General features: G+C 39.9%; 1 protein-coding gene across 1 annotated transcript in view; it reads right to left on the reverse strand.

Annotated features, from left to right (window-relative positions):
- The window catches only part of LOC134586282 (deleted in malignant brain tumors 1 protein-like), a 178,199-nt gene that overhangs the window by 151,349 nt on the left and 4,265 nt on the right, over positions 1 to 22,585 (reverse strand). Inside the window, exon 3 of the mRNA XM_063441769.1 lies at positions 572 to 886. Within this exon, the coding sequence (XP_063297839.1) occupies positions 572 to 886 (315 nt within the window). The remainder of the gene's footprint in view (positions 1 to 571; positions 887 to 22,585) is intronic.

Below are 22,585 nucleotides of genomic sequence, written 5' to 3' on the forward strand. Positions count from 1 at the left end.
ATGATATCACCACCACAGTCCAGGGTGCAGAAATTGTGAGTAAAACTTACCTGACGATGTCTCCCACGGGTGCTGTCATCTTTGATCGTCAGCTTCTGATGTTTCATTTGCCATGAGCCCAGGTCACAAGAGCTCAACTCTAATGTCTGTGGAGGATCCCACATAGCAATAAACTAGACAATACCATATTCCAACAGCCATCACTAGCAATGGCTGTGAGAATTGATGAAATTTGATGACAATAGTTTTGATTTTGTCAAGTTAGATATTTTCCATAAGACAAAGTAGCCAAACTTTTGACAGTGTTGGTAACTAAATCAAATTCCCACACAGTCTTTATGAGCATTTTCAAACGGTTTTAATTGTATTTATTTTTTATAGGTGGTAGGGGGACAGAGCAACTTTAATTGGTAACCCTATTTAAAATCTACAGCACATATACTCACAAATAATAGTCAAGCCTGTTCCCAAAATATTTTACAATACATTTTAGTAGAACACACACTATGATTTTTATATATTACAGTATTATTTAAGTAATGTTGAACTGATACAAAGAAATAAGACATACCTGAACAGATAACACTAGCATCTTCGTGTGGGCCACAGTTATGGTAGCCCCAGCCAGCATGTGGACATTGCCACAGGTATTGCTCACTACCAGTACAGCTCACATCATCCAAAACTATGTGCCCGGAACCTTGTCCAAAATATGCACTGCCATGTGCTGCAGATGCGTAACCACAATTTAATTGTCTGCAAACAACAGCTGCATTAGCAATGTCCCAGATATCATCACATACAGTGCCCCAAGCATCTTGATAGTATATCTCCACACGTCCACTACATCTGTTCCAGCCTCCAACCAGGCGCATTTGAAGATTATCTAAAATAAAATAAAGAAATTAAGAAATTCAGAGTGTTGAAAAAAAATTAAATCAGTAAATGAAGTAGGCCAGGCGGGTCAGGTTGCTGGGTGGCTAGAGAAGCAGGGCGCCCAACACGTACTGTGCTCTTTCAGCACAGCTCCATTTGCGCTCTGCAGTGAGCTGGCAGCTGGGATATGATGTCATTCCCACATTGGCATCACTACTGGGTTTGTGAGGGATCTGTACAGGAAGAGCACATCTCAGATGCATCTCAGCAGCAATCACAGGCCACCAGGGAGAGCACCCAATCTAGTTCTCTTAGAGCAAGGTAAGGAGGCTGGGTGGACTGCTTAATTACTAAATGTGTATGTATGAATGTTATGTTAGTGTGTGTATATGCCAGTATTATGTATGTGATTGTGTGTCTGTGATTGTATGTGTGTGGGTTTGTGAGTGTGTGTGTGTGTGTATGTCTGTGATTGTGTGTATAGGTCTGTGATTGTGTGTGTGTATGCCTGTGATTATTATTATTATTATTATTATTATTATTATTATTGCCATTTATATAGCGCCAACAGATTCCGTAGCACTTTACAATATTATGAGAGTGGGGATGTAACTATAAATAGGACAATTTCAAGAAAACTTACAGGAACAATAGGTTGAAGAGGACCCTGCTCAAACAAGCTTACAGTCTATAGTGATTTAGTGTATATGTGTGGATGTCTGTGGTTGTGTGAATGTATGTGTGTATAGCTCTGTGATTATATGTGTGTGTGTTGTGTTTGTATCTGTGATTGTTTATATCTGTAATTTTGTGTATATGTTCATGCATGTATATGTGTTTAGTAGATAGCCCCCTAATCTGGTATTCTTAAATATGGCTAAACCATATAAGGACAACAAATAAGGGAGTTATCTACTAAAATGAAATATCTAAATTAAGAAAATGGCTTTTGAAGTTGTATTATATAAATTAATTAAGTAAATAATAATAATAATAATACATTATTATAATACATTTTTATGTGTGGCCCAAGAAAATTCCTCTTCGCTCATTGTGGCCCAGGGAAGTCAAACGGTTGGACACACACAAATTAGACAGTAAATGGTGCATGAAATCAGACACATTACTTTTTAAACATTGTAAACAAATACTTGACAAACAGTGTCAAAAAATACAAAAAAAAAAACTTATCAACAATAACTGGGTCGGTCATTAGTTGGATGTCAGTACCCCAGAGTTTTAATGGCTCACCAAAATGAAAACAACACTTTGGCATATGCATTATAATGAATACAAATAATAATTGCATTCAAACCATTGTTGTAAAATAATGTCTTATTTCTATCTAGCACCAAGTATTTTGTCATGCCCTGGGGCACTACACTGAATTTTAATTTTAAAAAAAGTGTGCAAAATGTTCTCTATAATTGTGTGTATACTTTTTGCGAACAAAATAATAGAAAGCTGGAAGCCTAGAGAAAGCACTCAAACAAAGGGGTTAACCCTAGGAGAACTACCAAGGTAGTGAAAAATTAGAAAGAAGAAGTGAGTGCCCTAAATAGTTAATACATAACCTTTAATAGTGAACTTAAAATTAATGTGGAGATAGCCACAAAAAGTTGGTATAAAAACTGACACTAATATAAATCTTGTAGGAAGCATGTATCTGTGGAAGGTAGAAAGTCATTGGTATGTAAAGGTTAATGAGCCTCCCATCTAGTGTCTGTAAAGTATTCCGACGTTTAAAGGTAAAGCCAGTAACTGTGGGACACTTAAACGTCAAAGAATAGAAAGCTTCCTGATGGGATGAATAAAGAGGACCTGTTCAAAAGTTTTCAGTGTCCTCAATACAGAAATTCCGTGCAAAAAATAATAATTTTGCACATTATGCTATTCAGGCGAGAAAGAACATATGTATTGGTGTATGCTGGAGCCTCCTGGATAGAGGCAGCAATACACGCAATTGTCAATAACATACAGGCTAGTATAGTACACAGCAAAGCCTTAAATATGGATACAAGGGTAATGGTGTCGGCTGAGACCTCCTGGATAGAGGCAGCGATACACCCAATTAACAATGTAACTTCCAGGCTAACATAGTACATAATAAAAAGCCTTATACAGTACCCAATAAAGCCTTATATGTGGGTACATGGGTTCAATCACGGTCAATAATGAGCCCCAAAAATAAATAAATAAAAGACTGACTGCTACACACAGAGGGTCGGTATACAGAAAACCGGCATGGTAGCTAAATAGTGGTAAGGTGATACGGCTAGTTCACAGCAATAGGGACTAAGTCGTTGCTCATCGCCCTCCCAGGTGGAAGCTGAAAGTCAACTCGAGATCTGCAGTATAGCATAAGAAATAGTGAAAATTTATCTGAACACCAACAAATTTCAGTGACTGAGGATCGCCGGGAAGCCCCTAAAGCGCGCGTTTCGCCTGCAGCTCATCAGAGGTATACTTTTTACATTAATGTGAGTACTTATTTGTTTCTTTTTCTTGTAAAAAAGGAGGTTGAAAAAATATATTTTACAAAAAACAGGCTATAAGTAGTTGAGTAGGTGGTTTTATGTGAGACTCAAGGGGGTATTCTCTCCAAATATGGACTTTAAATAACCATTGGAATTGTTGTAGTATCGATGATGGTATATGCTGGGCTGGAGCAACAAGATATTGTGGCAAAGAAAGCCACCTTAGAGCACACCGGCCCAAGGGGAAATGAACAGCTTAATGTCAGACTGAGATACAGAAGATCCTTTACTGTGTTCTGCTCAGCAACGCTACAAAGTTGAGGTAAAGAAGCACACCAGGAGGTGAGGAGGGACTACAAAGGAAGGGGGGTTGGAAGAGAACACATAGAGAAACATGGGTGTAATAAATCACAAAGGGAAGGGGGTGGAAGAGACCACAAAGGGAAGGGGGTAGAAGAGACCACAGAGGGGAGAGGAGTGGAAGAGACCACAAAAGAACGGGATGGGGGTGAAAGGAGCTGAGATGATAAAAGAGACACACAGAGGTGCTGTGGGGAGAGACACACAGAAAGCTGGGAAATGTGTGAAAGAGACAAACAGAGTCACTGGGGAAGAGGAAATTAGACACACAAATGGGGCTGAGGGAGACAAACAGAGGGGAAGATGAAAAAGACACAAATATGGGCTGGGGGAGGTACATGGTGTTGGGTGGAAGAGACAAAAAGAGGGGCTTAGGGGAGAAGGAGACACACATATGAGGTACAGAGAGAATGTGCTGGGGGAAGAGACACACAGAGTGGCTTGGAAAAGAGAGAAAGAGACACCCAAAGAGGCTTTGGGTAGAAATAGAGGCACAGAGGAGATGGGGAAGGAGAGAATAGCACACATGGAAGGGACTTGGGAAGAAAGAGACATATAATTTTATTTAACTTCCATCTTTGCAACCAAGAATCTTCATTTGAGAACTGCAGCTTTAAGGCCCAATTTAACTTCCATCTTTGCAACTAAGAATCTTCATTTGAAAACTGCAATGTCACCATTTTTACTTATAGTTTACTACTGTAATATTTGTACTTGCAGTTACCTGTAGTAATTAATAATCTGGCTGATAGGATTTAATAGGCACATATTTTAATATGTGCAACAAATGGCTAGTCTATTCCACCACTCCTCCCCCCCTGATCCCCTACCCCCCAAATCTCCACCCCTGATCCGCGTGGCACTCACACCGCGAGACTTGCAGTAGAGCTGACAGGGGAGCTGACCGGACCGGAGGAGAAGGGAGCTGACAGGAGCTGCAGGAAAGGTAAGTTACAGCTCTCTGCCAGACCCCCTCCTACACAGCCCATCCACTGGACCACCAGGTCCCCCACTTCTACCTGCTTGCCACTCCTAGCTGTAAATTCCTTTATATAACTGAGCATCCTTCTTTTTCCTTAGGCCCAATTTAACTTCCATCTTTGCCACTAAGAATCTTCATTTCTACTCTGCTCTAGCCACCCACCATGCCCCTCCTCCTGCCCACCCTGGTTCCTTCTAACTATATAGCATGACTCCTCCAGCTGTTTCCAACCACAGTCAATCACATCCTCATTCCCTTCACATGTTATCAATCACTGCAGTCACACTATGAATTATATATAAAATTATATAAGGGGAAAAAGAGACACAGAAAGGGGCTGGGGGAGATAGACACACATATAGGCTGGGGAAGGGGAGAAAGAGACACACAAAATGAGTTTGGGTGAGAAAAAGAAACAGTAAAGGGCAAGATCGTATCGCTTAAGAGGTAGATTTAGGAACTATCTATTCCACATAGACGTTCATTAGATTAAAAACATTCACAACTTAATGCAATATATATGCTATATACAGGGCGGACTGACCGGTCGGGCACTTCGGACATGGTCCGAGGGCCCGGCCAGGAGGGGGGCCCGCCACCAGCATGCCCGCCACCTGCATGCCCGGGCCCCCAGCCCTTCATTCTGCATATATATATAGCGAGTACCGCTTTATATATATGCCTCTGCGGGCCCTGCTGGCTTCCAAGCAGGGCCCAGGACACACTAACCTTCCCCCTCCGGGACTCGCGAGCCACAGCAGTAAAGCGTTGCCGCGGGTTGCCGTGACAATGCTCCGCGGCACGCAATGCATGCTGGGCTCGTTAAAGAGCACTGGCTGCAGGAGGGGGAAGATGTATGCTGGGCCCCTCTATGCTGGCCCATAAAGCTGAGCCACCGGACCACCAGGGAATCTACTATCCCCCTCCCTGGCTACAGGTAAAAGGCAGGGAGGGGGAAATTTTTTTTTTATTTTTTAAATAAATGAATAAAAACTCAACTGCTAAAAAAATACCCCCCAGCAGCATTTGTCACACATCCACCACACACATACATCAAACATACAAAATGCATCCACTACACACCCACACATATCATCCACTACACAACCACACACATCATCCACTACACATCATCCACTACACAACCACACACATCATCCACTACACAACCACACACATCATCCACTACACATCATCCACTACACAACCACACACATCATCCACTACACAACCATACACATCATCCACTACATAGACACACAAACTGCATCCACTACACAACAACATACATCATCCACTACACAAATACACATCATCCACTACACAACCACATACATCATCCACCACATAAACACACAAACTGCATCCACTACACAACCACACACTACAGTGTCCACCATCCCTGGCTACAGGTAAGAGGCAAGGAGGGAGAAATATTTTTTTTTTTTAAATTATAAAAATTCAACAGCTAAAAAATACACACGCGCAGCCTCCACTACACAAACACACGCGCAGCATCCACTACACAAACACATACGCAGCATTCACTACACACACACAGCATTCACTACACAAACACACATCATCCACTACACAAACACACACATCATCCACTGCACAAACACACACACAGTATCCACTACAAACACACACACACACAGTATCCACTACACAAACACACACAGTATCCACTACACAAACACACACACAGCACTCACTGCACAAACACACACACAGCACTCACTACACAAACACACACACGCATAATTCACTACACGCTACATCCACTACACAAACACACACTCTGCATTCACTATACACACACGATTCATTCACTCTACACACACTCTCTATCCACTACACAAACATTCAATCTGAATCCACTATAAACACTGGATCCACTTTACTCATGCATTTTGCATCCACTACACACATTCTACAGCCACTATACACACACAACCAAATTCAGTACACACACACACTTCATCCTTGTGGGTGGACTCAAGATGGGTTATGTGGGCTGACTTGGGGGAGGGCCATGTGGGCAGGCCCCGGAGGCCCAGACATTGAACTGCGTCAGGGGCCCCAACATTTCTGGTGGCTGCCCTGCCCGCCCGCGGCGCCAGTGCACTGTGCGTGCAGCCATGCACATAACAGAATGTGCACTGACTACAGAGTTATTTTCACCCGGCTATCGGGGCACGGCGGCCGGCGCTACTTACCTCAGCATAGGAGGAGGGGCCCGGTCCTGGGTTTCCATGGAGTCATGTACGTCATGCCGCCCGCACAATCCGGATTTCATTGTATTCCGCACACTGCCTTACAAAGCCCAAAAAACTGGGCTCGGCCACACCTTTGTCCGCAATCTGTAGAGGCCAGTCAGCCCACAGGCCAGCCAGCCCACAGACCTCCAGGCCAGTAACTAGCCAGCTAGCCAACATGCCAGCAAGCCAACCAGCCAGCCCACAGGCCACCAGTTAGCCAGCCCACAGGCCAGCAGCCAGCCCACAGGCCTACAGCAAGCCACAGGCTTACAGCCAGCAAGCCCACAGCTGCAAGCCATAGCCAGCAAGCCACAGCTTGCCAGGCGCAGCCAGCCGGCAGTAGCCAGCAAGCCCACAGCCTGCCGGCAGTAGCCAGCAAGCCCACAGCCTGCCGCAGTAGCCAGCAAGCCCACAGCCTGCCAGCAAGCCACAGCCTGCCAGTCTCAGCCAGCAAGCCCACAGCCTGCCATCAGTAACCAGAAAGCCCACAGACTGCCAGCCAGCAACAGTAATTAAGGTGAGAGGAGCCAACTTGGCCTAGGTATCAGCGTGCTATGCTGTGTTGCTATATTGTGAATAAGAACCAGAGTGTTGGAAAGACATCCCTCCAGGCCCCATTAGACTCCATTGTAGTCTCTAATGGGGCCTGGAGGATATTCTTTCGAACACTCTCTCTAAAGGACACTGAGATAGCCTCTGCTAGAAAGACCCCCCCCCGGCCCCCCTTCAGGGCCCATAACCCATTAATTGTAGTCTCTACTGGGGCCTGGAGGCGACTGTTTCTAACAGAGGCTCTCTAATGGACGCTGAGATGGCCTCTGTTAGAAAGACCCTCTTCCAAGCCTATTAGACTCCATTGTAGTCTCTAATGTGGCCTTGAGGGGATTCTTTCTAACACTCTGTAAAGGACACTGAGATAGCCTCTGCTAGAAAGACCCCCCTCCATGGCCCATTAGCCCTCAATTGTAGTCTCTACTGTGGGCCTTGAGGGAATTATTGTTATTTATTTTGCACAGTTTGTTTTTTACATTTGTTAATTATATTGCACTTGTTTAGAATTGATTGCACTTTTCTTCCTTGTGTCTAAAGATTGTGTAGGGTGTGGCTGGAGGCGGGACAAGGGTGGGGCTTGCTGCGAAGCATGGGTGAGGCCTGTAAGGGGGCCCTTGATTTATTTTGCCCGGGGGCCCTGAGGGTTCTCAGTCCGCCCCTGGCTATATATTTTCTGATATATATATATATATATATATATATATAATACCAATTCATAATCATAATTACTTATTATTTATTTACTTTTAAGATACTATGTTATCATTTAGATTTATTACCCTTCATACGTTTTTATTATTTATGTAAAAAAATGGGCTTTAGTGCAATGTCATCATCAATAATATGATACTGCTTAATATTCGACCCATCCCTCCCTCCCGGATCCACCCCCTATTTCTATATAGTTTTTTTTTATTAGTGTTGGTTTATTGTCTGTCTGTCCTTCATGTTTGGTTCCCAGAGAGTGTGAGAGCCTGTTATATCTGGTTTAATTTCTATATATTACTATTTTATTTGTCTGTCTTTGTTCAGGGTTGTTTTACCCTCTTTCTTTCTTTTCACTTTGTCTGAGAGAGAAGAAGTAAGGTGTTTATGTGGGACACTGACAGCTTAGTAGATCATCCAGTGTATTTATCCATGTCTCCCAGTCCTCTATGTGTTAATATCTATTTCCCAGGTTTACTAATATACCGGTACCTCTTTCTATTCTTGCTTTACAAGTTGCTTGTTTTATTAATTCATTAATATTTGGAATTGTACCTACTTTTCAATTTCTTGCAAGGAGTAATTTGGCTGCCGTCATAATATGTGATATCACCATTGCTGTTTTCTGTGTCATTTCTGGCCAGTGCAAGTTTAGTAAAACCACTTCTGGCTTACAGGGTAGTTTTACTTCTGTTATTTGGTATATTATCTTGATGACTTCTTTCCAGAATCTTTTTATGGGTGTGCACTGCCACCACGTGAATGAATCAAGTTGCCTTCAGCACTTTTGTATTTCCAGCATCTGTCTGATAGTTCTGGGAAAATTCTCTTTTAGGCGTTTGGGTGCTAAGTACCATCTGTTTGATAGTTTAAACTGGGTCTCTATAAGATTTAAGCAATGTATATTTTTGCTCAATTTATTTAGGGAGTTTATCCATTGTTGTCCATTGTTGTTCCTCTATAGTTATTTGTAGTTATTTTTCCCATTTGTTAATCAATGTCTCCATCCATATATAATTTTATTACATGTCTCCATCCATATATAATTTTTGCGCATTTGGCTATTAAGCTGTTATAATTCTTTAGTTCAAATATTTGTATAAGGTTTTTGGTATCCTCCTCTTCGTTTTTAAAGAGGTGTTTTGCTAAAAAGCTTTTCATTCGCAAATAGTTGAATGTTTTACTGGAGGGGATGTTAAAATCCTTCATAATTTGGTTGAAAGGTTTAAGGTTGTCTTCCTCCATGATATCTTTGAGTTCCATCACCCCCTTTAACATCCATAATTCTGTTGTTATATTTTCTAACATATCTGAGATGCTTATGAATGGGAGCGTGTCAATTATTTTATTTCTGAGGTCTTTCTTGTTTATAAATTTTTCCCACCATCTCGTCAGCTCTTTAAGTATTTGGATTTGCTGCATGCTATTCTCATAGATATTTTATTTGCCTCAACAGGCCAAAATAAAGAGGATATGTTTCCAACTCCCGTTTTAGCTTTCTCCATTTTATTCCATTGTTCTTGGGTAGCCGCCTTACTTTGTATGGGGGCAGTGCGGGTATGGGGGCAGTGTGTGTGGGGGGGCAGTGTGTGTGTATGGGGGTAGTGTGTGTGTATGGGGGCAGTGTATGTGTAGGGCAATGTGTGTATGGGGGCAGTGTATGTGTGTCTGGGGCAGTGTGTGTGTATGGGGGCAGTGTTTGTGTGTCTGGGGCAGTGTGTGTATGGGGCAGTGTGTGTGTATGTGGGCAATGTGTGTATGGGGGGCAGTGTGTGTATGGGGGCACTGTGTGTGTATGGGGGGCAGTGTGTGTGTGGGGTGGCAGTGTGTGTGTGGGGGCAGTGTGTGTGTATGGGGCAGTGTGTGTGTATGGAGAGCAGTGTGTGTGTGGGGGGTGCAGTGTGTGTGTGGGGGGGCAGTGTGTGTGGGGGGGCAGTGTGTGTGTATGGGGGCAGTGTGTGTGTATGGGGGGCAGTGTGTGTGTGTGGGGGGCAGTGTGTGTGTATGGGGGCAGTGTGTGTGTATGGGGGCAGTGTGTGTGTATGGGGGCAGTGTGTGTGGGGGGCAGTGTGTGTGTATGGGGGCAGTGTGTGTGGGGGGCAGTGTGTGTGTGTGGGGGCAGTGTATGTGGGGGGGCAGTGTGTGTGTGGGGGGAGAGGCAATGTGTGTGTAGGGTGTGAGAGTGTGTTATAAGGCTAGGGGAGGGGGGCTTTTTTATAATATGACTTTTTTTAAAATGTATTTAATCAAAATAAATATTAATTATGTTCCCCCTCCCTTCTTACCTTTATTGAGGAGGAGGGGGGACATTTCTCCATCCTTGGTGGTCCCAGTGGGGATTCATTGATGGTCCCAGTGATAGGAGTGAACTCTAGGCTGTGCTCCAGGGCTAGAGTTCACTCTCGCGAGATTTGGAGCTTTGCCGTGGTAACCGCAGCAACGCTCAGTGCTCGCGAGAGTAGGACCCGGAGGAGCTGCAGGCTGAGCTCCCGGGTCCTCTCTCACTCCCTCCCCCCGCCGCCTGCCAGCATAGTGTCTGCAGACTGGGAGGGAGATCTTTGATTTCCCTCCCTGGTCTGCAGGCACATTGCAGGGCTGGCGCCAACATGTGCTGGCAGAGGAGAGGGAGACCCTTGCCCCGTTGCCCCCCCCGGATCCGCCACTGACCTGACCATGAGAAACCCATGCCTTTCCAATCCCTTAGATTTTTGTTGGTTTGCTTTAATAGGGGTAGAAAATTAGCTTCTATCAAATCTTTTAGTTCTAAAGTTATGTTGATACCCAGATAGTTTAGTTTATCGTTGTTTTCAGATAGCCCAGTATTCTGAACAAATAATTTGATTTTCTTTTTGTTTGTATTTTTAGCGATAAATGTCGATTGTAACCCCGACTGAGTACCTCCGTTGAAGGATGCTCCTAGCGCTTCCTGAGGGCTCCAAGCACTCCAACCGACACCATAACCACCGTAGACTCCTCCAAGAGCAAGACAGGAACACGTTCTTAAAAGAGCTTAGTAGTGATTAGCTAAGGGAGTATGCAGAGCATAGCAATCCCTTGTAGTGATATAGCAATTCCCCCAATAAGAGACAGAACTCTAGATAGAGGGTGAAGAAGAACTCTGGTTTAATGACACACACTCTGCTTTTATGCAAGGGAGACACCCACAGACAATTATACATTAGCCAATCAAACAATGGTTACAACCCACAGATTCCCTCCCCTCTGCTTGGGAGATAATTGAGTTTCTTACGGTATCTACTCAATTATCTCCAAGCTGAAAAATCATACTTTTTATACATTTTTATAACTCCCTGATTTTACATCACATACGAATAAAATATTTCATATATATTTATTCTATTTCTGTGATCAGCATAACTTGGGGAGCAACATGTGTAAAAATCACATGAATCTGTCCAGGGGTTAAAAAGTTAGGTTGAGGTCCCTTTATGACTGAGAAAATGACTAAGTCCCATTCGAACGAGCGTTCAAATCTTTGAATGGTACATAGTCTCCAGCCGCAGTGTCAAAGTGGAGTAGAAGGTACGGGTCAGCGGTGTTCGTGCAATTGGGTAGCCGAAAACAGTTCCATAGATTTGGCTGCACACACCGCTGACCTTGTTCGAATGAGTTAAAATGGCCGCTGCCACGTGTTCGGTTTTCGAATGGCGGCCACTTCGACGACTTCGGCACTTCGACTGCATCCGAAGTGCCAGTTTAAAAGTCCAAATCCTTTCTCTGGGAATTAAAGGGCCAGAAAGAGCAATATAAAAATCAAATATGCCCAAATCAGTTCCTAGAAGGGCAATACATCCCAGGGCCATAGTCGCAGGGCAGGAGGCTGGCAAACAGGCCCCTCCAAAAACCAGTGGCGAGGTTACTTTCGCCACATCGATTTTTCCACATTGTCCTGACAGCTAGTGTGGTCTAACACGCAGAAACAATGTAAACATATACATATAAAAAGAAAGGAAATAAAAGGACAGAGTGTAAACCGGACCTTAGAATGGCCGGACTAATACGCTAGAGATAGAGAATGGTCAAAGGGAAAGCCGAGGTCAAGGAAGCTAGAAATACTCAAATACCGTTTAGACAAGCCAAGGTCAGGGGAACCAAAAATAAACGCACTCTTGGGAACCAGGAACAGGAAACCATGACAGGGCAAGGAACTGGAGTGAATTAGGGATTTAAATATCCCTCTCTGGGCTCTGATTGGTCAGAGGGTGACCGCTGACCCCAGAACGTACGCGTGCGTTGACGTTGTGACGTCACATGCACATCCGTATAAATTTGAGGGGCGGAGCTTGTGATGTGCGTGACCACGTGGTCAGCGCCATCTTTGTTTTGGGCGCACTGCCCAAAAGACGCGGAGGAGCGGTTCCCGGCTCGCCAACAAACAGGTAAGCTCGCTATATCGGCAAGGTTGTGCCAGACGGGCACGGCTATTTAAATCCTGAAACTTTGGAGTAGTTGTTTATGTCTTTAAGTAGTTCTGGGACCAAAGTGATTGGCTCTTCTAGTGTTAATAGAATGTCATCTGCATAGATGTTTAGTTTGGTTTGTCCTATTAAGTTTGTAAATCCCTTGATTTTATTATTCTTTCTTATTAGAATTGCTAGAGGTTCTAGCACCATTATGTACAGGAAGGGCGAAAGAGGACACCCTTGTCTAGTCCCATTTTTTACATTAACATTTTGTGATGTAAACCCTGATCCTGTTATTTAGCTGATGTAGAACTATAGAGAGCAGATATGTAGAAATGATCCAGTAATTCCCAAATGGTTTAAAGCGGATAACCTGAAACCCCATCCAACCCTGCTAAATGCTTTCTTTGCATCTATTGACTATTAAAAATTATTAGAGGGGTTCCACTGTTCTCTGATTCCCTCATTATATTTATTATTAACTGAGGACCTCCCTGGTATAAATCCGACTTGATCATTATTAAGTTGTGGTATTAATCTATGCGCTATAATAGAGGATAGTATTTTAATATCGTATTAATTAATTATATGGGTCTATAATTGCCTATATTTTCTAGGTCTTTATCTGCCTTTGGGATGGTTACAATATTTGCCCTCAACAGCTCTCCAGGGCAATCTCCTGTTTCCATTATATAGTTACAAATATTGGTGAGTTTCCCTTTTAGTTGATCCTTCATTAATGAATAAAATTTATATGTAAAGTCATCTGGCCCTGGAGCAGTCTTTATTTTGAGTTTTTCTATTGATTTACCAACCTCCTCTTCTGTTATGGGCTGGTTTAATTGTTTTAATTGATATGGTTGAATTTTGGGCATGGGAAGATTCTCGAAGAACTTCTCAATCTCTTTTGCATTACCAAATGCTTCTTCTGGTAGGCTGTATAACTTTTGATAAAATCTTTCAAATGCACCTCTGATTTTGTTTAGTTTGCAGTGCTTCTAGTTGTTTAGATGCTTTATTTATTAGTTGTTTATTAATCTGATTTTCTATTACTGCTTACTTGCTATTTGTGTAGAGGGTATTAGTTTATTTTGCCTTTTATGTTTGCTTAATGTTATGTATAGTTTCGATAAAGGCGGTAATCCTTTTTATTTTCAATCAATGCCATTTTTATCAGTTGACCTCTAACTACACGGTGATGTCTGGTGTTCCTTTGCCTTTATTTTCACTAAAAAAGAGATTTGTTATCTTTTCAATTTATTCCACATTGTTATTTTTTGTGTGTAGTATAAAATCTTTTATTCATCACTCTTTCCGAAAGTTGTCAAATTTATCTTTATAGTCTAGCATAATAGGGCTATGATCTGACCATGCTATGTCCTGTATCTCTATTTTTTTAAAACAATATACAGCATAGCCACGTCTCCAAGAATATATTCTATTCTGGAGTATAAATTGAATGTTCTAGAGTAGTATGAATAATCTAGATCTGTGAGGTGAAATGTTCTCCACATATCTCTTAGGTTGTAATTGCTAGTTTTGCAGTTTGATTTCATCTTTGTTTATGTTTTTATTGTCCTTCTGGCTTTTTCTATTTATTATTGGGTCTGCTACACAATTAAAATCTCCCATGATTAATAATAGACCTTGTCTTATCTGCTCTATCTTTATAAGCATTTTTTATATAAATTATGTTGCTGCTTTATTTGGTACATATATATTAACCGCTTCAGGACGGAGTCAATAGTGCACGTTCTGATCAAAACAAAACGTAAATAAAAACTGTCACATTAAGTGCACCCACACTTATTATATATCATTTTGTTCAGGAGAAACAGGGCTTTAATTTCACATTAACTATTCATATATGGAACATAATTTATTATGAATAAAATAAAAAATGAAATGTGAGAAAATAAGATTTAAGATTTTTGTTTTAAATTTGTATTTCCGTCTGACATTGTAGCTGTGAATGTCATAATACTGTGCACGTATTTGTAATCAGCGATGTCTCATGAGTACAACAGTACCCCCCATTAACAGGTTTTATGGTGTTTTGGAAAGTTACAGGGTCAAATATAGAACGTTACATTTTCAAATTGAAATTTGCCAGATTAGTAATGTTGCCTTTGAGACGGTGTGGTAGCCCAGGAATGAGAATTACCCCCATAATGGCATACCATTTGAAAAAGGAGACAACCCAAGGTATTGAAAGTGGGGTATGTTTAGTCTTTTTTAGTAGCCACTTAGTCACAAACACAGGCCAAAATTAGCGTTCATATTTGTTTTTGAGTGAAAAAAGCAAAAAACTAATATTTGGACAGTGTTTGTGACTAAGTGGCTACTAAGAAAGACTGGACATACCCCACTTGCAATACCTTGGGTTGTCTACTTTTGCAAATGGTATGCCATCATGGGGGTAATTCTCATTCCTGGGCTACCACACGCTCTCAAAGGCAACATAATCAATCTGGCAAATTTCAATGTAAAAAAAATGAAATGCAAGCCTTATATGCGACTCTCTAACTTTCCAAAACACCATAAAACCTGTACATAGGGGGTACTGTTATTCTCGGGAGACTTAACAAAACACAAATATTAGTGTTTTAAAACAGTAAAACATATTACAACAATAATATAGTCCATAAAAGTGCAGTTTGTTTGTAATAAATGCAACAATTGTCACTTTTACTTAAAATATCATCGTTGTAGTACAATGTATCAGTTTGAAACACTAATATTTGAGTTCAGCAAAGTCTCCTGAGTAAAAAGGTACCCCATATGTACAGGTTTTATTGTGTCTTGGAGAGTTACAGGGTCAAATATAGTGCTTGCGAATTAAATTCTCTGAACTTTCTCCCTGTGTTGTCAGGCATGTCAATCAAATTTTAATTACGGTAATCAAATCACATAATTATGTTAAAAGATTACTTCAATATACATGTATAATTTTAATATATATATATATATGCATTTATAGGTATTTAAATTCTACGTGTATACTAATGTCATCTTTTATGTTATTATATGTATTATGTTATTTGTATTTTATATATAGATAGATATATATAGAATGTCATTCTAAGTGTATTTTGTTACCAATATATATATATATATTAATAATAAAATACAGTTAGAATGAAATTACATATGAATATATAATTTATATTAAATTTTGTTTCAATATTTTATTTATTTATTTTATTATTTTATTAATTTATTATTGTAATTATACGTATATATATAATATATGTGTATATATCTATTATATATATATATATATATATATATATATATATATATACATATATATATACATATTATATATATGTAACTTCATTCTAAGTGTATTTTAATACTAATATATGTACTTATATTAGTATTAAAATACACTTTGTATGAGGTTACATATATATATCATATGTATATATTATATGTATATATATATATATATAATATATACATATATTATATATATAAATATATTTATTTTATTTTAAAACATATTTAATATATTTTTTTTAATACTTCCCACCAGCAAGGGGCTGTCTGACATTTCAGACAGTCCCCCTGCTGGCAGATCCAAAAAGAGCAATCACATGACCCCCGGGGGCTTCTTTTGCCGGGGGAGGGCTGTCTGGACTGTCAGGCAGTCCTTCCGAAGCAGAGCACCATTAAGGTAAGTATCCCGGGCGCTCCAGGGCTCAAAGCCATTACGGCGTTCTATGTCGCCTCAACAGCTTTAAAGCCCAATGAAAGCGAGACGGCATAGAACACCGTAACGGTGTTAAGGGGTTAACTAGTGTGAATAATTTATTGTTGATTTCACATATCAAGATAATATATCGCCCTTCTGAATTATCATTTAGATCTTAGAAACAGTTAATACTTACACAAGGTAATTACACTACACTCAAATTTCCTACAGTTTAACATAAGTGTAGGAAATAAAGTTCAATAAAGTAGCCATAACATAGGGGGTCCTTAGGAAAATATTAAACTTGAACGCATCTACAGTATTTTAGAGAAAAACATTTAGGTATATACAGGTATATACAGTTGTGCTCAAAAGTTTGCATACCCTTGGAGAATTGGTATATATTTATATACCATTTTTAAATAAAACATGAGTGAGCAGGCAAAACACATTTCTTTTATTTCTTATGGGATTCATATCCAACTGTAGCTTATAACAGAACGGCACAATTATAAAACAAAGCATGGCAACAAAGAAAAAAAATGAGATGACCCCTGTTGAAAAGTTTACATACCCTTAGTTATTAATACTGTGTATTGCCCCCTTTAGCAGCAATGACAGCATGCAGTCTTTTGTAATAGTTGTCTATGAGGCCCCTAACTATTGCAGGTGGTATAGCTGCATATTCATCTTGGCAAAATGCCACCAGGTCATGCAAAGTCTTTGGTCGTCATGCATGAACCGCACGTTTTAGATCTTCCTGAGTGGATTGATGATGTTAAGATAAGGAGACTGTGATGACCACTCCAGAACTTTCACCTTTTTCTGCAGTAACCACTGGAGGGTCAACTTGGCCTTGTGTTTAGGGTCATTGTCATGCTGGAAAGTCCAAGTGCGTCTCATGAGCAGCCTTCGTATAACATAATGCCAGTATTTCTGGTAACATGTTGAATTCATCTTGCCATCGATTTTCACAAGATTTCCCTTGCCTCTAGAGATCACACTCCATCAAAACATCAATGAGCCACCACCATGCTTCACAATGGGGATGGTATTCTTTATTCTTTTCACTAGAGGCCTTGTTGACCCCTCTCCAAACATAGCGCTTATTTTGGTCTCATCACTCCAAGTTACAGTGAGACAAAAGCTGTGAGGCGTGTTAAGATGTCAGGCATATTGTTACTGGGCTTTTTTGTGGCATTGTCACAGTAAAGGCCTCTCGACCTTGCAGCTCCTTGTTGTTCAAGTATTTTTGTATTGTGCTCCTTGAAACAACCACATCGTCTTTTTCCAGAGCAGCCTGTATTTCTCCTGAGATTACCTGTGGGTTTTTCATTGGATCCCAAAACAATTCTTCTGGCAGTTGTGGCTAAATTCTTTCTTGGTCTACCTGATATTGGCTTGGTATCAAGAGATCCCATAATGTTCTACTTCTTAAAAAGTGATTGAACAGTACTGACTGGCAATTGTAAGGCTTTGGATATCTTTTTTTATCCTTTTCCATCTTTATAAAGTTCCATTACCTTGCAACACAGGTCTTTTTACAGTTCTTTTCTGCTCCCTATGGCTCAGTATCTAACATGCTCAGTGCATACAGTGCTAACAAACTCATTGAGTATTTATACACTTACACTAATTTATAATTTAAAAAGCCACACGTGTAGGAAATTAGCCTTTATTTGCCATTTTAACCTGTGTGTGTTACCTTGTGTGTCTGTAACAAGGCCAAACATTCAAGGGTATGTAAACTTTTGATCAGGGCCATTTAACTGATTTCTGTTATCATTATGATTTTAAAAGTCAAACACCTATGTGTAATATAAATGGCTTCATATGATCACTATCCTTCAATACATTTTTTGTATGATCAGTCATATTTTCAAAACCAATGCCAAAATTTAAATTTTTTTGCCAGGGTATGCAAACTTTTGAGCACAACTGCATATTGCTTTAATGATTGCAATAAGGGTGGAGCAATTTCATCCCATCCACAGGCCTTCTAAGACCTTGGAGGAATGTTCGCTCTTATTTTATCCTGACAGATGGTGAGCCAAGGTTTTAGTTTTTGTAAATACTTTAGTTTAATTTTGTTAAATATTTCTGCTTATCTTTTTTTTCTTTTTCCCTTTGCTGCTGAGCGAGCTTACCCCAATTGATAGTCATGTTATAATGATATTGGTATTGTGCACACCACATTTCTGATTTCCTTGAATGTCAAAGGCCTAAACTCCCTACAAAAGTGAAAACTATTTAGGGAGCTAAAAAACTCAAAGCAGACATTGCATTTTTTCAAGAAATGCATCTTAATACAGGTTAACACAGTAGAGGAGTTTAAGCATGCATGGGATATACATAAGGCTATCCTAACTATAAGATAATGCCAAGGAATAATGAAAGTATTTAACAAATTGGGCAGACAAGATGGGCCGAATGGTTCTTATCTGCCGTCACATTCTATGTTTCTAATAAGTCCAACACACTTTGACTTACAGGCAACTATTATTCCAGTACCGTTTTTCAAATGCCATCTATAAACACAACTGAGTTGCAATACTCTTTCATAAACATTTTGTAATTCAGATAATCAACACTATTCAGGATTCATATGGACATTTTCTATTAGTATCAAGAGTTATGGAGTCATACAAACTTCACCTGCTCAATAGATATGCCCCCAATACTCCAGATAAGATTTCTTTTTTGGGGGGGGGAGGGGGGGGATTGAGTGACCTTGTCAGTACACTTATGACAGACCTCCTATTGATCAGAGGAGATTTGTCAGGGTATTTATATCGGCAGACATTTTGTGCTATGATAGAAATTAAAAGTGTATATTCTGAAGTCACTTTGAACAGACCAGACTCCATTTTGTTATTTTCAAGCTAACAAAAGACACAAGATTTCTATCCTTCCTGTTACACTAACTACTGAGCCAGAGCTAAGAATGTCTTGTATAAACAAACCAAGTGATAAGAGACTGTCTAATTGCTAATGGAATAGAATAAATTCTAAACCCAGACATAGGTGACAGAGAAGATTAAATAATTAAATTTTATTTTCTATACTAACAAGATCCCATTTTATTGAAGAAGTTAATTTTTAGTTCACAAACTGTCATATTAGAAATTACAGCAGAATTTGGAGACACATAGTCTGAAGAAAGCCCAAAGAAACTGTTAGATCTGACGAGAAAACGTGAGTTATGGTAACATATAGATAAGCCAAAATGACGTCAAAATAGCCACCAGGAAAAGTTAACTCTTTCCTGGATAGGTATGTTTAGTGGGACGAGACTGCCATCTATAGCCCAAATACTAAGTTGCCATTTAAAAGGTAACCAAACCCCTAGTGCTTCTATTGGTCTATAGCTAGTGACGAACAGAGAATCTGTTCCTTTAAAAGTTAAAACAAAGGGAAGAGAGATTCATTCAGAGAATCAGGGCAATCAGGCAATCGGCAATCAGAGCAATCAAAGAACAGGCGAGGAATGCAAGGGTATGCAAAGGAAGCAGAGAAGTGAGCAGTCGGGGACAATGCAGAGAGGCCTATGACACTCAGAAACTCTTACACTCCATGCAGAGAAAGAAACCCATGACAAACAAGTTCCTGAGACTACCTACCAATCTGATGACAATATCTACTTACTGGTAATTATACTTGTGACGAAACCAACCTCGCCACTGAGAACTGGAGAAGCCTGGTTGCCCGCCTGCTGCCTTTGGACTATGGCCCTGGGAGATTGGGCCCTTTACAAACAGTATTCGGCCCTAACAGAGTGCATGTCACTCATTCTGGCCCTTTAAATACAGTGGGGCCATTCGGTACTTGCCCTGTGTGAGCAGTGATACCCCCCAGATAGCTATGCCATGGAGCCTATTCATATAATGAAAGACTATGGGAAAGACTTTGGCTCCATGGCAATTAAACTGTATTTGTGTGGTCTGCGTGCCATTCACCTAATAATGTGCACGCAGACCTGAGCTATCTGGGGATATGTTAAATGTCTGTGTTTAATGTATAAAATGTGACTTTATGTATTTTAAAGAGTTTTATGTTGTTTTGCAACCATGTGGTTAATGGAGTCTGCCTCTAGTCCTGGCTAATTAGATTTCTTCTCCAATTATCTCCAGGGCAGAAGGGAGGAAGCCAGGATGCATTGTGGGGATGTTTTACTTTTACTGTTTGAGCCAGGGGGAATAAAAGATACTTTTACTAACTCAACCCCTGGTCTGATTCATGCCATTTTTAAATATGTTGTTCCCCTGAATGGATTGATTGTGGATATGTATTTTTATGTGAATGTGATGTATGGTTTTAAAGTTATGAAAGTTGGGTAAAAGTATATTTTGAACTGTACACATAATGGGATTAAGTGTCACACTAAGGGGAGGGGATGTGTGGGAGGTAACATCTATGTTATTGGTTATTTTATGCCTCTCCCTGGGTGTGGCCTGTATGTGTACTCATGTAATAAAAACCAGGCTGGGTGCCCAGCACCTCAGACCACTGCTTGACCTTCAACACGGAGCCTTGTCTCGTTCTTGGGGGGATTCACTGTATGCTGTTGGAGATTTGACTGCTAGGAGTGTAAGCTGATGTCTGCTTTTCCTATTCATCTGCTAGCAGCTATTTGTGAGGTTCCAGCTGGAGTGCTACCTTATTCACCTATATCCAGTTCGTGAGTTCTGATGTTCTGCAGTAGCTGTGCCTTTCTGAGAAAAGGGGATTATCGCCTAAACGGATTTTAACCCCTCATATGCTGAAACGGTCCGTTACAATACTGGCTTCATTTAATTAATTTAAATTAATTAACATTTTCTAGTAGCATGATATATGACTGGATAAATCACGATCAGATTTTGATATTTAGAAATCTTAGTTAACTAAGAAATCTATATTAACTTTCCATTCTGCAGGTGAAGATTAATCATATATTTGTGTGATTAATATCACATGTTAGCATATCATGACATTTATCCAGCTGTATTGATTTGCTATAAAATAAGATTAAATATCTGTTTAAGCAAATTAATACAAATTCAGCTTGTAGAATTTGGTAGATTTCTTCTCATTGGATGGATCCAGGAAATGACTAATGAACTGGGTTAAATGTTATTTTATTTAAAATTACATAAGAATAGATCTTAAATGCCTAGAAGAGGTCTAGCCAGCATTGAAAGGGTTATTCTGTCAGCTAAAGCTTTTACGACTTCACGCTGCACTCTAAGGAATTCTCTTCTCTCTGTGAAACTTTTTATTTGTCTCTGTGAAAGACAGTCATAAATCTTCTTGACAATTAAGACTGTCTTAGCCATTGGGAAATGTTTTTATATTACCAATTGTATTGCATACTCATGTTATACTGAATTTCCATTGATTATTATCACGCATGTTACTTATTATTATTATTTTAAAATGTCACAATAAATTGTATCTATTTTTATAAACAATTTGTGATTTTATTTATATGGTATACATTTCACTTACACGATACGTTCTTTGGAATCTGAGAATTTAAATAGTGGGAAATTCTCTCTGTTTACTATTATTATCCCATAAATAGCCCCACAGATTACACAGTCTCATGTCAAGCAGTAGATATGAGCACTAAACCAAGATTGTTATATTCTCTAGATCATAAAGGGCAAGATAAATTATTATACAAATGTATTAACAAATACAAATTAATAGACATATGGCGAGCACAGCACCCTGGGGAATCCCATTACTGGAGTTTACTACCGATTTTGCACTTGGGTACAAACTTTATAGCCATAATGAATTGCACCTAAATGGAAGAGGGTCTGCAGTGCTGGGGCCAGGATGACTAGAATGTTTGAGAAGATTTTAAACTAGAGTGAACCACGAAATTAAAAATAAGAAAAGGGCATTCAAAGCCTTTAAATCGGACAAATCAGTGGCATCCTATAAAAGATATAAGGAAGCCAATAATGCGTGCAAAAAGGTGATAAGATTCGCTAAACTACAAAATGAGAAAGTGATAGCCAAATAGAGCAAAACCAACCCCAAAGCATTTTATAAGTACATACATTCTAAAAAAATGAAAGTGTAAGTAAACAAAAAATTGGGAGGGGGATATAGTTATTGAAGACCAGGAAAAGCCAGAAATTTTAAATAACAATTTCTCCTCTGTATATATTAAAGAAGAACCTATGGCAATAGATATGCAAATGTTACCAAAAAAACTTGCAGAAAAAATGTAATTGGATGACTCAAAACAAGGTGCT

The sequence above is a fragment of the Pelobates fuscus genome, chromosome 2, assembly GCF_036172605.1.
Source record: "Pelobates fuscus isolate aPelFus1 chromosome 2, aPelFus1.pri, whole genome shotgun sequence".
Classification (NCBI taxonomy): domain Eukaryota; kingdom Metazoa; phylum Chordata; class Amphibia; order Anura; family Pelobatidae; genus Pelobates; species Pelobates fuscus.